The following is a 15814-nucleotide window of genomic DNA, read 5'->3' on the forward strand; positions in this document are numbered from 1 at the left end:
GTTCTCATTAGCAGATTTGTCAGATTATCAAATAAATTGAAATATTAGTCATTGACAACACAACTGAACACAAAGTGCACTTTGGAATTAATCTTAGCAACGACCAGTCCAGCGTGGACCCCACCTCTCGCCTAAAGTCAGCTGGGAAAGGCTCCAGCATATCCCTGCGACCCTGGTGAGGTTAAGCAAAATATAAAATTGATGGATTATTAATGGATAAAAAAATCTACATGGCCCTGTGTGAAAAAATGATTGGCTCCCTGAAATACATCAGTCTGGAAAGGTTATAAAGCCATTTCTTAAGCTTTGGGATTCTAGCGAACCACAGTGAGAGCCATTATCCACAAATGACAAAGTGATGGAACAATGATGAACATTCCCAGGACTCAACTGACTCCAAGAGCGCAGCGATGACTCCAGCAGTCACAAAAGACCCCACAACAACATCCAAATATGTTGTTGTAGAAAACCTAACGCTAAAATGCTAATGAGACGTCTTGAAGTAACTTTTTTATAGAGAAATTTCAGACTTTCCAGTCTCTGCTTCCGGATCAGATTCGGGCTCCAACACATATGGCTGTATGTGTTGGATCCCGTGTGTGACTAAAGACACACAGTGTGACTGTGTGCCTGGAAATGGATCCCGTTTTCACGGGAAGCACAAAATCCAAGAAATAAAGCTGCAATAGGTACAGATTCTGGAAGATCTACAAAGCTTTTTTGCTGGTTATTGTGTGTATCTGCTCTATAGGAGTCCACTGTCCAGTCTCTGCTTCCGGATCAGATTCGGGATCCAACACATATGGCTGTATGTGATCTAATAAATCGCATTTATCAACTCCAATAAAGTAGGGTTCGGCAGCTATCCGGAAGTCCTCCTGAGCACTTGGGAGTGTGACTAAAGACACACAGTGTGATTGTGTGCCTGGAAATGAATCCCGTTTTCGCGGGAAGCACAAAATCCAAGAAATAAAGCTGGAATAGGTGCAGATTCTGGAAGATCTACAAAGCTTTTTTGCTGGTTATTGTGTGTATCTGCTCTATAGGAGTCCACTGTCCAGTCTCTGCTTCCGGATCAGATTCGGGATCCAACACATATGGCTGTATGTGATCTAATAAATCGCATTTATCAACTCCAATCAAGTTGGGTTCGGCAGCTATCCGGAAGTCCTCCTGAGCACTTGGGAGTGTGACTAAATACAGTGGAGTGGGCGTGCCTGGAAACGGATCCTGTTTTCGCGGGAAGCACAAAATCCAAGAAATAAAGCTGGAATAGGTGCAGATTCTGGAAGATCTACAGAGCTTTTTTGCTGGTTATTGTATGTATCTGCTCTATAGGAGTCCACTGTCCAGTCTCAGCTTCCAGATCAGATTCGGGATCCAACACATATGGCTGTATGTGATCTAATAAATCGCATTGATCAACTCCAATAAAGTTGGGTTCGGCAGCTATCCGGAAGTCCTCCTGAGCACTTGGGAGTGTGACTAAATACAGTGGAGTGGGCGTGCCTGGAAACGGATCCCGTTTTCGCGGGAAGCACAAAATCCAAGAAATAAAGCTGGAATAGGTGCAGATTCTGGAAGATCTACAAAGCTTTTTTGCTGGTTATTGTGTGTAGCTGCTCTGTAGGAGTCCACACCTGAATACAAAGGGCTGGAAAATGAGCATAATAGCTCCCCTTTAATGAAGTGCCCAGTGACTACAGTAGACAGCAGTGTCTTGATGTCATATTTTTCATGCTCATCAGCCAATATCACACTGCCACCCTCTTATATTTGAGACATAATCACCAGACACAATCTCGAACTTTGTAATTAAGACTCGCTAATTGTTCTGCTCATCATCTCTTCATCTTCCCTGGATGTTTTTTATGTCCTTCCACGCCAGCAATTCTTTCAAAAGAACATAAGAACTCACCACCTGCTGTCACCCCAAAGTGCTGGAGAGGAGGAAGATGAATGCAATCAGCTCCGTCATTAACAAACCACACTGCACTTTGTTAGCGCTATTATCTGCCGACCTCTTCATTGTGTCCTGTTGTGGGGGGCTGTTGACCTGTTTTTTTGTCCTTGACATGGTAATAGGAAAAATACAAGCAAAATACAACAAGCCAGCAAATTGACATTTGCAAAATGACTGCTAAGTAAGTTCACCAAACTCCCAATCTTATTCTACATCATTGAAGCCATCCCCACCGTCGTGAGCATTTTCAAGCATTAAAATAGCTAAATGAAGTAAAATACAAATATAAAGCATTGAGAAGACGCATTCAAAGACATTGTGATTCACCGGTTACTAGTTGACCAGAAAAATACTTACAGTGGTATCTTGGCTTTTGTACATCCAAGTTTTCACTGGATTCAATTTCAATTCCATTTTTTCCCTAAAAAATTATTGCAAAAAATACATTTTTGAACATTGTGTCAGTTATCATTGTGTCAGTAAGTAAAACTAAAAACATGCTGTTTGGTAACAGCAGAAAGGACATGCACCAACAAATACAAATAGATGGTTAGACATTGAAAGGGTGAAGGAAAATATATTTCTGGGGATCACAATAGATGAAAATATGAGCTGGAAACCTCATATTACAAATATGCAACATAAGGTGGCCAGAAATATTTCAGTATTGAACAAAGCAAAATTTGTTCTCAATCAGAAATCACTCCACACTCTTTATTGCTCTCTGGTTCTACCATATCTTACTTATTGTGTGGAAATATGGGCTAATAACTATAAAAGCAATCTTCACTCGCTAAATGTACTGCAAAAAAGGTCAGTAAGGATAATTCATAATGCCGCCTACAGAGAACATACTAACTCCTTATTTCTAAAATCACTTCAAGTTGCTGATATAGTTCATCTTCAAACAGCTAAAATAATGCATAAGGCTAAAAATAACCAATTCCCTAAAAATGTCATCCAATACTTCTCTACAAGAGAGGAGAAATATGATCTCAGGGAAGAAGTACATATGAAACACTTCTATGCTAGGACTACGTTATGCTAGCCATAGCATTTCAGTATGTGGAATCAAACTATGGAATGGATTGAGTAAGGAAATCAAACAATGCACAACGATGAGCCAATTCAAGAAACAATACAAGCAGTTGATGTTTGCTAAATACAAGGACGAAGAGTCTTGAACCACTCATGATGTGCTATATATATCACTATATTTCTTCTCTTGTTTGATGTCAAATATTCTTCTTACTGTACTTAACATCGAGAAAGTCAGTGTTTTGCCAACTCAAGTCTTTCATCTCAAGTCCAAGTTAAATCTCAAGTTAAGACAAGATGGGTCGGGTCAAGTCAGAAATCATAGACTTGAAATGTCCATACTAGTTATAAGCACTGTTTATACCGTTGTATTAAATTGTGGACTCCTATAGAGCAGCCATACATGATAAACCGCGCAGAAAGCTTTCTAGATCTTCCAGATTTTGCTCCTCTTTCTGCAGAATCTGCACCTATTCCAGTCGTTTTTCCTTGGATTTCCAAAACAGTCCGTTTTAATTCATTCCTGCCTCCGAGGGCACCCACTCCACTGTGATCACACTCCCGAGCTCTCCCGAGGACTTCCATAGTACTGCTGAAGCCCACTTTCTAATTTTGTTGGTATAGTAGTTGATCATAAATGAATGAACCCTTTAGAGAGCTATTTGTGGTTAGGTAGCTCATCAGCTACTGGTCTACTGGTTGGAGACCCCTGACTTCCCGTGTATAAAATGAGTGGTGACGTAGGTCTGCGTTTACTACCTTAAGACAATCTTTACACAACATCAATAGTTGAAATGTGGTCTTTACACATTTTTTGCCGGGACTACCCGTGTATAAAATAACTTGGGTAGATCCACTCATTGTACTGAAAAGGGCTATTAGCAATTCCAGACATGGGTAACCTTGTAATTTAAATGCATGCAGGTAAGACGCTCCCTGTATGCACACTCTATAATGCTACACAACCACTTACTTATACAAAATGAATACAGTTAGAAGCTTGCACTTCTGACTCTTCAACATGACCAAGTAACATTGGAAAGGCATCCAACTTCAGCAACAGGACAGTCCCGCTACGTATAGTCCAGACCACCTTGATGCTTGTCTCTTTAGGCAAGTTAGCTTCCTCTCAAACCTAAAAAAAAACTGTGAGCCATTGCTCTGTGCTGACATAGTGAAATCTTAGACAAAACAGGGCTTCTACCTGGGCCGGTGACTTCCCACAGTCTCACTGTGATGTCACATTTGGCAACCTTTAACATGGTAATACAACATTGTAACATTTACAGGTCAGAAAAGTGGAAACAGCATAAAAGGTCCACTATTATTTATTAAATGTATTAGGAATTTCTTTTCTTTTTAATAAGGCTAATGTAAAGAGACATCGTCACCAAAAAAGAGTGTTGTCGTAGCATTCAGCAGGGGTGACTAAACATTTTCCCAGCGAGAGCCACATCATTAAAAATTAAAGGATGTAACTTTTCCACTTGATATTCCGTAAAGTAACACATTCAGGATTCATTCATTCATTTTCTACCGCTTTTCCTCACGAGGGTTGCGGGGGTGCTGGAGCCTATCCCAGATGTCTTGGGGCGAGAGGCGGGGTACACCCTGGACTGGTCGCCAGCCAATCACAGGGCACATATAGACAAACAACCATTCACACTCACATTCATACCTATGGACAATTTGGAGTGGCCAATTAGCCTAGCATGTTTTTGGAATGTGGGAGGAAACCGGAGTACCCGGAGAAAACCCACGCATGCACGGGGAGAACATGCAAACTCCACACAGAGATGTAACACATTCAGGATTATAAAAACAAATAAATACGTCTTTAGTATTGAACGAGTTCATTCATTCATTCATTTTCTACCGCTTTTTCCTCACAAGGGTCGCAGGGGGTGCTGGAGCCTATCCCAGCTGGGGGTGCTGGAGCCTATCCCAGCTGTCTTCGGGCGAGAGGTGGGGTACACCCTGGACTGGTGGCCAGCCAATCACAGGGCACATATAGACAAACAGCCATTCACACTCACTCGCAAAAATAGCTTTAAAATCTCCAGAATGAAATAATGATAAAAATGATCTCTCTTCTGTATTTGAAAAATTGGCCAGTAAGAAAATACTAACTCTACTGTACAGATATGAAATAATATTGTCTAATTTACTGGCCAAGCAAAAATCATAGGTCATAGGTCACACTAGGTTATTGACCCTGTGAGGGCAGTAACCTTCACTTTCTTGCTCAGAGCATGCAAGCCCACGCAACACACATGGAGCCACTTATTTGTCTGTTACCAAATTTTGGTAACATTTTTTTTTTTCCTCCAAAACACAGAGGCTTACCAGCACATGCCTTGTTTTAATATTCCAAGCGCTTTAATGTAACAGGCAAGTTGGGATAAATGAGTGCAGCGTGTGGAAGGAAGCATTAACACAGTTTGAAGCAGGCGTTATTTCTGTGTAAAATGCACTAAACGTCATTCTGTCGCATTGTCGTGCACGCTGTGAGCTTCCACCAGACCGGGCCGCTGGGACGTGCATGTGGGCGTGCACGTCCAATTAAAGGTCTCCGTGTCGAGGCGTAGACGCGACACCAGCGTGAAGGCTTTGAAATAAAAGTGTGCAGAAGTGAAATAGGCTGTCACGGCCTTGATGGCCAACAGGAATTATGATAAATTTCCTATTAGGACAAATACTTTAATTACCAGTGCCTGGTAATGGAAAGTGTCCATCTTGCTGGCCGCCATTGTACAAAGGCTCATTTCCTTAAGAAAATGTTGTAAAAAGCCCTGAGGGAGATGGCGGAGTGCGTTGTCTTTATTAGACGACTTGCTTCAGCAGAAGCGCTGGGATTGAACTTCACTTCACCTTTTTTTGCTACACGCTTCTTCTCCGCGGAAGCAAAGCAAACCTTTGAGAGATGATAACTTACAGTTTTTTTGTATTTATTAATCTACGCCAGGGGTGTGGCCAAGGTGCCATTTGCAGCCTGGGGCTGTTTTTTTATTGGCCGGTGGCACATTCTGATATCATTTAACAAGAAAACTTTAAAAAAAGGCAAAAATTGAAAATCAGCAGTAATTTTACAAGAATAAACTAAAAATAGTCAAAGAAAAATATTTAACTCGGTTGTGTGGTTGACCTCACAGCTAGGAGACCAGGGTTCAATTCCACCCTTGACTAAAGAGTTGCATGTTCTCCCCGTGCATGCGTGGGTTTTCTCCGGGTACTCCGGTTTCCTCCCACATTCCAAAAACATGCTAGGTTAATTAGCGACTCCAAATTGTCCATAGGTATGAATGTGAGTGTGAATGGTTGTTTGTCTATATGTGCCCTGTGATTGGCTGGCCACCAGTCCGGGGTGTACCCCGCCTCTCGCCCGAAGACAGCTGGGGTAGGCTCCAGCACCCCTGCGACCCTCGTGAGGAAAAGCGCTAGAAAATGAATGAATGAATGTATGGAAATGAGAAGGCATCTGGAAGTTATCAGTGCAGCTAAGCACATACAGGTGGCGCTATAACTCCAAAACAGGAAAGCATTTTAAATGTGATGATTGCTATTTTGGGAAGAGGTGCCATTAAAAACAAATTATGGAACAAAGCATCAACAAATGGACTGGCCTAAACTCGACAAAAGACCCAAAATCTTGTGGACTCAATCTTTTTGTCATCCATAGCAAAACCAAACCAAAGAGAAAGATGCTAATCACATGATGCTAACAAGGACGGCGAACAGGCAGAAAGAGCACGAGTAATTGCGGTACTCACAAGCGATGATGTTGCCGTAGCGATTCTTGTTGCGGTTCTCATCCTTCTTGGCACTTTCCCAGGGCGCCGTCTGTCCCTCCGCCAAGGCCTGCAGACACGCTTCGGTTAGGAGGAGTGTGGCCGGTGACTTCCCACAGGCTCACTGTGATGTCACGGCAGTGACAACTTCATTTCCAAATGTGCAAACCTTGTTATCTGAAACTTTGGCATCCTTTAACACGATAATACAACACTGTAACATTTACAGGTCAGAAAAGTGGAAAAACATAATAGTATTTGGATTTTATTTTTCTTTTTAATAAGGCTAGTGTAAAGAGGATGTAACTTTTCTACTTGATATTCCGTAAAGTAACACATTCAGGATTCATTCATTCATTTTCTACCGCTTTTCCTCACAAGGGTCACAGGGGGGTGCTGGAGCCTATCCCAGCTGTCTTGGGGCGAGAGGCGTGGTACACCCTGGACTGGTGGCCAGCCAATCACAGGGCACATAAAGACAAACAACCATTCACACTCACATTCATACCTATGGACAATTTGGAGTGGCCAATTAACCTAGCATGTTTTTGGAATGTGGGAGGAAACCGGAGTACCCGGAGAAAACCCACGCATGCACGAGGAGAACATGCAAAATCCACACAGAGATGGCCAAGGGTGGGATTAAACTCTGGTCTCCTAGCTGTGAGGTCTGCACGCTAACCACTCGCCCGCCGTGCAGCCCACATTCAGGATTATAAAAACAAATAAATACGTCTTTAGTATTGAACGAGTTAAATTACAATATTTTTCTTTGAATATTTTTAGTTTATTCTTGTAAAATTACTGCTGATTTTAAAATTTTTGCCTTTTTTAAAAGTTTTCTTCAAGTTAAATTATATATATATAAAAGTTATCATCTCTCAAAGGTTTGCTTTGCTTCCGCGGAGAAGAAGCGTGTAGCAAAAAAGATGAAGTGAAGTTCAATCCCAGTGCCTCTGCTGAAGTAAGTCGTCTAATAAATATTATTCATTCATTCATTTATTTTCTATCGCTTTTCCTCACGAGGGTCGCAGGTGGTGCTGGAGCCTATTCCAGCTGTCTTACACCCCGGACTGGTGGCCAGCCAATCACAGGGCACATATAGACAAACAACCATGGGGAAAGACAAAATAAGAAGCCAAAAAGTTACCACTTCCACACAAAATAGGAGGAGAACTCATTCATTCATTCATTTTCTATTGCTTATCCTCACGAGGGTTGCGGGCGTGCTGGAGCCTATCCCAGCTGTCTTTGGGTGTGAGGCGGGGTACACCCTGGACTGGTCGCCAGCCAATCACAGGGCACATATAGACATATATACAACCATTCACACTCACATTCATACCTATGGACAATTTGGAGTCGCCAATTAACCTAGCATGTTTTTGGAATGTGGGAGGAAACTGGAGTACCCGGAGAAAACCCACGCATGCACGGGGAGAACATGCAAACTCCACACAGAGATGGCCGAGGGTGGGATTGAACTCGGGTCTCCAAGCTGTGAGGTCTGCGCGCTAACCACTCGACCGCCGTGCCGCCCTAATAAATATTATAAATATCATAATTTAAGTATATTAATAAATATCTTGGCGCTATCCCAGGGCGCCATCTGTCCCTCCGCCAAGGCCTGCAGACACGCACACGCGTCGGTTAGGGGGAGTGTGGCTACGGAAGTGGTGCATTATGGGTGGTGCATAAAAAGTCAACTCCAAACCAAAATGAATGATGTTCCTTATGCCACTGGTGCCCTGACGGACTTAGGAGCCACTCCCCTCCCTATCCTGGTATTCATGTATCTACTGTGTGTGTTTACCTCGTACTCCTCCTTGAAGCCGTATCCCTGACCACATTTCATCTGAGTGATGTGTTGGAGGAGGTCTGCCACTCGGATGGCTGGTTGAAACTGACCCGCCTGGAACTGACCTGAAAGACGGATGGAGGACAAAGATCAGCAGACGGACAAAAGTACTGGACCACAGGTCTTTGTAAATTAATGGAGGTTGAACAAGAGTCAGTTAATACAATCACATGCTACTGACGCTACGTTCACACTGCATATGGATTTTTGTTAAATACGATTTTTTTGATGTGGTGGTTCACGTTATGTTCAAAGTGCTTACGCAAATGGATGACATTGCTCGCATTTCCGTGTTGAGGGAAGTAAACATTGCTGCAGTGTGAGCGCTACTGATGTACGACACCATTGATTTCATTTCCTAGCCAATACTAGCTAAAAGCGTAGGCTTGTATCGGCGATAAATTGACCTAATGTGTTTGGTAAATCAGTAAAAGTAGTGTACAGCAATTCAAATCATAGCATAAAGAATACAATACATCATAGTCATGTACTGATGTATTTTAAAGGTAGTGGGGTAGTGGTGATTTACAGTAGAATCATTCATTCATTCATTTTCTACCACTTTTCCTGACGAGGGTCGCGGGGGGTGCTGGAGCCTATCCCAGCTGTCTTTGGGCGAGGGTACACCCTGGACTGGTCGCCAGCCAATCACAGGGCACATATAGACAAACAACCATTCACACTCACATTCATACCTATGGACAATTTGGAGTCGCTAATTAACCTAGCATGTTTTTGGAATGTGGGAGGAAACCGGAGTACCCGAGGGTGGGATTGAACTCGGGTCTCCAAGCTGTGAGGTCTGCGCGCTAACCACACGACCGCCGTGCAGCCCCTAATAGTGCCTTATTTGTGATTATGGCAAGTGACTATTCGGAATTAATCACCTGTTTGCTTTGTTATTCCCCATCAATACGCAGACCATGTGCACCGATCCATGATTGATCAAACACAGTAATCACATGGGTTTGTGTGATTAATCTCATTTTTAATCTCAAATAAAAAATGTCATGTATTTTTGACTGGGGCATCACATTAATTTCTTCATCATTTCCGATACTCATAATGAAAAGGCTTTCTGACAAAATGACTGATGTGCAATTATTCCAAATCTTCTTCTTGATAAATTAATCTCAGTTTGTGATTATTGCAAGTTAATATTTGGAATTAATCACCTGTTTGCCTTATTATTCAATTAATTGTCTCGGTTTGTGTGATCAATTATGTATGATTAATTACAATTAATCTTGTTTGCACTGTTAATCCATCAACATGCCAGTGATGTGTGGGATTCCACAATTATTCATTCATGCATTCATTTTCTACCGCTTTTCCTCACGAGGGTTGCGGGGGTGCTGGAGCCTGTCTTTGGGGGAGAGGCGGGGTACGCCCTGGACTGGTGGCCAGCCAATCACAGGGCACATAAAGACAAACAACCATTCACACTCACATTCATACCTATGGACAATTTGGAGTCGCTAATTAACCTAGCATGTTTTTTGGAATGTGGGAGGAAACCAGAGTACCCGGAGAAAACCCACGCAGGCACGGGGAAAACATGCAAACTCCACACAGAGATGGCCGAGGGTGGGGAAAGACAAAATAAGAAGCCAAAAAGTTACCACTTCCACACAAAATAGGAGGAGAACTCATTCATTCATTCATTTTCTATTGCTTATCCTCACGAGGGTTGCGGGCGTGCTGGAGCCTATCCTAGTTGTCTTTGGGCGAGAGGCAGGGTACACCCTGAACTGGTGGCCAGCCAATCACAGGGCACATATAGACAAACAACCATTCACACTCACATTCATACCTATGGATAATTTGGCGTCGCTAATTAACCTAGCATGTTTTTGGAATGTGGGAGGAAAACCGGAGAAAACCCACGCATGCACAGGGGGAACATGTAAACTCCACACAGAGATGCCCGAGGGTGGTGACCTGCTACCCAGCCAACATCCAACCAGCACGCTTGGAGGAGTTTGGTGTGGAAGAACTAGAACATAAATGGCCAGCACGTACCGCTCTGGTAGGCGAGTTCCACGGACTCACGGCCGCCGTACGGGAAGCTCTGCAGCGTCAGCGAGGGTTGGGCGAGGGACGGTTGGCTGCTGTCTGTAAAGCGGAGGCGGGGTTACCATGACAACAACAACAACAACAACAACAACAACAACAACAACAACAACAACAAGCATTTGGTACATTCAGACAGGAGCTGATGGGGTGGAGGTGAAAAACAATGAGCTTTTTCTTCCTTGGTACCCTAGCATGAGTGCTAACGCTACACCCGAGGAGCCAAAACGATAAGCCACCAACGCTGTTGATGTAAGTTTCCGTGACAACCACTCTGCTCCTTGCTACAAATCGATGGGGGCATCGTTATGATGACGTTTTTTTTATTTCTAGGTCACATTTAGTTGCTTTCAGGCCTTAAGAGGGTGTCATTAGTTTGAGGGTAAGGTGTGTCACGGTGCACAAACTACACACACAGGTGTGCAAACGACACACAACTCAGCCGCTGACGTCAAGGACACACACTTGTTTAAATGCAAATGTCGACACGCAACTTCCTGCCTGTGCACACTGCTATTTGGCTTCCCTGTGTGTGTGTGTGTGTGTGTGTGTGTGTGTGTACGCGCCAAGGTCACATGTGCACCAAGCCAGCCATGAAATGGAGCCATAGCAGCAGCTTCACAACACTGACTATGATGAAGACATCGCTGTGCTAATGGGAGGATTTACTGACCCCACACTGACACACACTGCATGTGTGTGTGTGTGTGTGTGTGTGAATAGAGAGCGACTACGCTCATTCCGCAGTTTATTGAAACTCGCTTACAGTTGAACGGGTGACTCCTGACTCCGCCCCCACTACCAACGTGCACGTAGTACATCATGCCATGTTTTTATGCGGCGTGCACCTGCCGCCACCTTCTAAAAGGTGTTCCTAATAAAAGGACCGGAATGAGGTCAATGTTTCAATACGTAAGTGAGAGAGCATGTGACCTCTTGTGTGGCCTGCTGTGATTGGCTAGAGGTCACATGGAATTCTCTTTGGTAAAGAAAGAAAATAAATCCTAAGACATTAAGGCAGTGAAGTGTAAGTTTCAAATGCGGGAACTAACAGCTGAGCTCATTACTGGGGGGGGGGGGCACAAATGTCAGATGCAAAAGAGTACAGGGGGGGTTACAAGGAATAAAAATAGATCAGAATGGAATTTTGTTAAAACCTGCCATCATTTACCTTGGTGGTGCACTATTTTGCTAAAACCTATCCCTGTTTGCGTTCGTGGTGCCTTCATTTATTTATTTATTTTCTACCGCTTTTCCTCACGAGGGTCGCAGGGGGTGCTGGAGCTTATCCCAGCTGTCTTCGGGCGAGGGTACACCCTGGACTGGTCGCCAGCCAATCACAGGGCACATATAGACAAACAACCATTCACACTCACATTCATACCTATGGACAATTTGGAGTCGCTAATTAACCTAGCATGTTTTTGGAATGTGGGAGGAAACCGGAGTACCCGAGGGTGGGATTGAACTCGGGTCTCCAAGCTGTGAGGTCTGCGCGCTAACCACACGACCGCCGTGCAGCCCCTAATAGTGCCTTATTTGGCTAAAACCTCACAGTATTTGGCTGAAACATCTCATTATTTACCTTAGTGGTGCACTATTTTGCGAAAACCTGTCACCATTTACCTTATCGGTCTACTATTTTGCTAAAACCTGACAGTATTTATCTTGGTGGTGCAGTACTTTGCCAAAACGTATGACAATTTACCTCAGTGGTGCACTATTTTGCCAAAACCTGACAGTATTTCCGAATTTCCCCATGGGGATGAATAAAGTATCTATCTACTATCTACCATCTATTTACCTTAGTGGTGCACTACTTTGCTAAAATCTGAGAGTATTTACCTTAGAGGTGCACTATTTTGCCAAAACCTGTCACTATTTACATTATTGGTGCACTCATTTGCTAAAACCTGACAGTATTCACCTTAGTGGTACAGTATTTTGCCAAAACCCATCACTATTTACATTAGTGGTGTAGTATTAAGCCAAAACCTGGCACTATTTACCTTATTGGGGCAGTATTTTGCCAAAACTTATCACTGTTTACCTTAGTGGTGTGCTATTTTGCCAAAACCGGTCACTATTTACCTTATTGGTGCACTATTTTGCTAAAATCTGTCACTATTTACCTTAGTGGTGCACTATTTTGCCAAAACCTGTCACTATTTATCTTATTGGTGCAGTATTTTGCTAAAACCTGTCACTATTTACCTTATTGGTGCAGTATTTTGCCAAAACTTATCACTGTTTACCTCAGTGGTGCAGTATTTTGCCAAAACCCGTCACTATTTACCTTAGTGGTGTAGTATTTTGCCAAAACCCGTCACTATCTACCTTATTGGTGCACTATTTTGCCAAAACGTATCAATGTTTACCTTAGTGTTGCAGTATTTTGCCAAAACCTGTCACTATTTACCTTATTGGTGCAGCATTTTGCCAAAACTTATCACTGTTTACCTAAGTGGTGCAGTATTTTGCCAAAACTTTTCACTATTTACCTTAGTGGTGTGCTATTTTGCTAAAATCTGACAGTATTTACCTTAGTGGTGCATCACTATTTACCTTATTGGTGCACTATTTTGCTCAAATCTGATACCTTAGTGGTGCAGTATTTTGCCAAAACTTATCACTATTTACCTTAGTGGTTTTTGCCAAAACCGGTCATTATTTACCTTATTGGTGCACTATTTTGCTAAAATCTGACAGCATTTACCTTAGTGGTGCACTATTTTGCCAAAACTTATCACTATTGACCTTAGTGGTTTTTGCCAAAACCGGTCATTATTTACCTTATTGGTGCACTATTTTGCTAAAATCTGACAGTATTTACCTTAGTGGTGCACTATCTTGCCAAAAACCGGTCACTATTTACCTTAGTGGTGCACTATTTTGCCAAAAAACGGGTCACTGTTTACCTTAGTGGTGCACTATTTTGCCAAAAACGGGTCACTATTTACCTTAGTGGTGCACTATTTTGCCAAAAACCGGTCACTATTTACCTTAGTGTTGCAGTATTTTGCCAAAACCTGTCACTATTTACCTTAGTTGTGCACTATTTTGCCAAAAACTGGTCACTATTTACCTTAGTGTTGCAGTATTTTGCCAAAACCTGTCACTATTTACCTTATTAGTGCAGTATTTTGCCAAAAAACGGTCACTATTTACCTTAGTGGTGCACTATTTTGCCAAAAAGCGGTCACTATTTACCTTAGTGGTGCACTATTTTGCCAAAAACGGGTCACTATTTACCTTAGTGGTGCACTATTTTGCCAAAAACCGGTCACTATTTATCTTAGTGGTGCATTATTTTGCTTAAACCTGTCACTATGGTGCCTCTGTGGTGCACTATTGGTGTAGATGTACTGGCGGTCTAAAACCAGCCTCTATCCACACAGAAGAGAAAAGACGGGTCTCGCAGCTCGTTTTACAGCACGTCGGTCTTCCCACTATTATGCTATCAAATGTATCTGCAGCTCCGAGATAAAGAATAAAACATCGATTGTAAGAGAGCGCAGACTAAGACTAAGAAAGAATAGAAGAGAGCATTACAAGAAGAGAGCGCTACAAATATAATATATTCCATATAATATGTCATATAAGCTGTGTAAGCAGAGAGTCAAGATGCGGCTCCATCCACTCGGAGCACATAAAGGTTAAAAATGACTCTCTCCCAACCCAGCACTCACCTTCAATTACTCGGCGCTGACACATTATGGCCACACAAAATGGCTACTATTAGTTGTAATCACCCTGCATTCAGCTAATGCTATGCTGAGCGAGACCACGGGAGAATAATTGCCCATGAGGGGATAAAACACTAAAAAGTCCATTCAGAGAGCGCATGTTCCACGCTTGATGATGAAGACTAATTGTGTTTCATGTTTTTCTATTTACCAGCCTTTACTTTCTTTACTTTTATTCCTTTGCACTTCTACGAGTAACTTTACGCGGCCTCGCCGAAGAAAGTGACGACGGGCCGTCCTTGCCGTGACACAAAAGGCTGCCCGAGACGAGCGGGAAGAGGACGCCGGGGCAGCCTCGCTGCGTGCGTCAGCGTCGGGGGAAAATTGATTGCGAGAAAGCGAGACGTGTTTGCACATAAGAGGCGCGAGGCTGCGGCCGTCTTCTCCTGATCCTCGGGATTTGCATGGCATCAGCATTAACATACCCCCCCCCCCCTCCCAACCCCCCCATGCGTCCTTGCTCCTTTGGGAGGTGGCCGAGTGTTGCTTTGTGTTTGCCTGATTGTGTGTCAAACAAAGCTGAGGCAACACCTGAGCCGTGCACAAAGCTACACAGCTGCTACAACACACACACACACACACACACACACACACTCTGCTTAGTGTACTGGATTTACTTTGACTTTCATCCCTCAATCTGCACGTCTGTCTTTCTTAATAACTTCTCATTTTTCCAATTGGGCTTTTGACAAACGACCCGAGTTGCCAACTTCCTGAAACGTGTCAGAATGTTGATCTTTTACTTTGGGAATCAGCTGTTTTATTTTAAATTTGAAAATGTTGCGGAATATCTAGGAGAGCAGAACATAGTTAGTTAATATCTGTTAATATCTGCTGGTGTAATGATACAGCTGCTGCCTTTCCAAATCAAATTATTTATTTTATTTTCATTCATTCATTCATTTTCTACCGCATCAACATACATCATAGTCATGTACTGATGTACTTTAAAGGGAGTGGGGTAGTGGTGATTTACAGTAGAATCATTCATTCATTCATTTTCTACCACTTTTCCTGACGAGGGTCGTGGGGGATGCTGGAGCCTATACCAGCTGTCTTCAGGTGAGAGGCAGTGTACACCCTGGACTGGTGGCCAGCCAATCACAGGGCACATATAGACAAACAACCATTCACACTCACATTCATACCTTTTTGGACAATTTGGAGTCACCAATTAACCTAGCATGTTTTTGGAATGTGGGAGGAAACCGGAGTACCCAGAGAAAACCCACACATGCACGGGGAGAACATGCAAACTCCACACAGAGATGGCCGAAGGTGGGGAAAGACAAAATAAGAAGCCAAAAAGTTACCACTTCCACACAAAATAGGAGGAGAACTCATTCAT

General features: G+C 43.0%; 1 protein-coding gene across 13 annotated transcripts in view; it reads right to left on the minus strand.

The window, feature by feature from the left end:
* The window catches only part of ptprt (protein tyrosine phosphatase receptor type T), a 230143-nt gene that overhangs the window by 37547 nt on the left and 176782 nt on the right, over nt 1-15814 (minus strand). For all 13 annotated transcript variants that reach the window (XM_058054365.2, XM_058054362.2, XM_058054361.2 and 10 more), the window contains 3 exons: nt 10670-10762; nt 8603-8712; nt 6772-6859 (listed from right to left, as the gene is read on the minus strand). In XM_058054365.2, coding sequence (XP_057910348.2) covers nt 6772-6859; nt 8603-8712; nt 10670-10762 — 291 coding nt within the window. The remainder of the gene's footprint in view (nt 1-6771; nt 6860-8602; nt 8713-10669; nt 10763-15814) is intronic.

The sequence above is a fragment of the Doryrhamphus excisus genome, linkage group LG18 (assembly GCF_037039965.1).
Source record: "Doryrhamphus excisus strain RoL-2023G ecotype Guam linkage group LG18, RoL_Dexc_Guam_v1.1, whole genome shotgun sequence".
Classification (NCBI taxonomy): Eukaryota; Metazoa; Chordata; class Actinopteri; order Syngnathiformes; family Syngnathidae; genus Doryrhamphus; species Doryrhamphus excisus.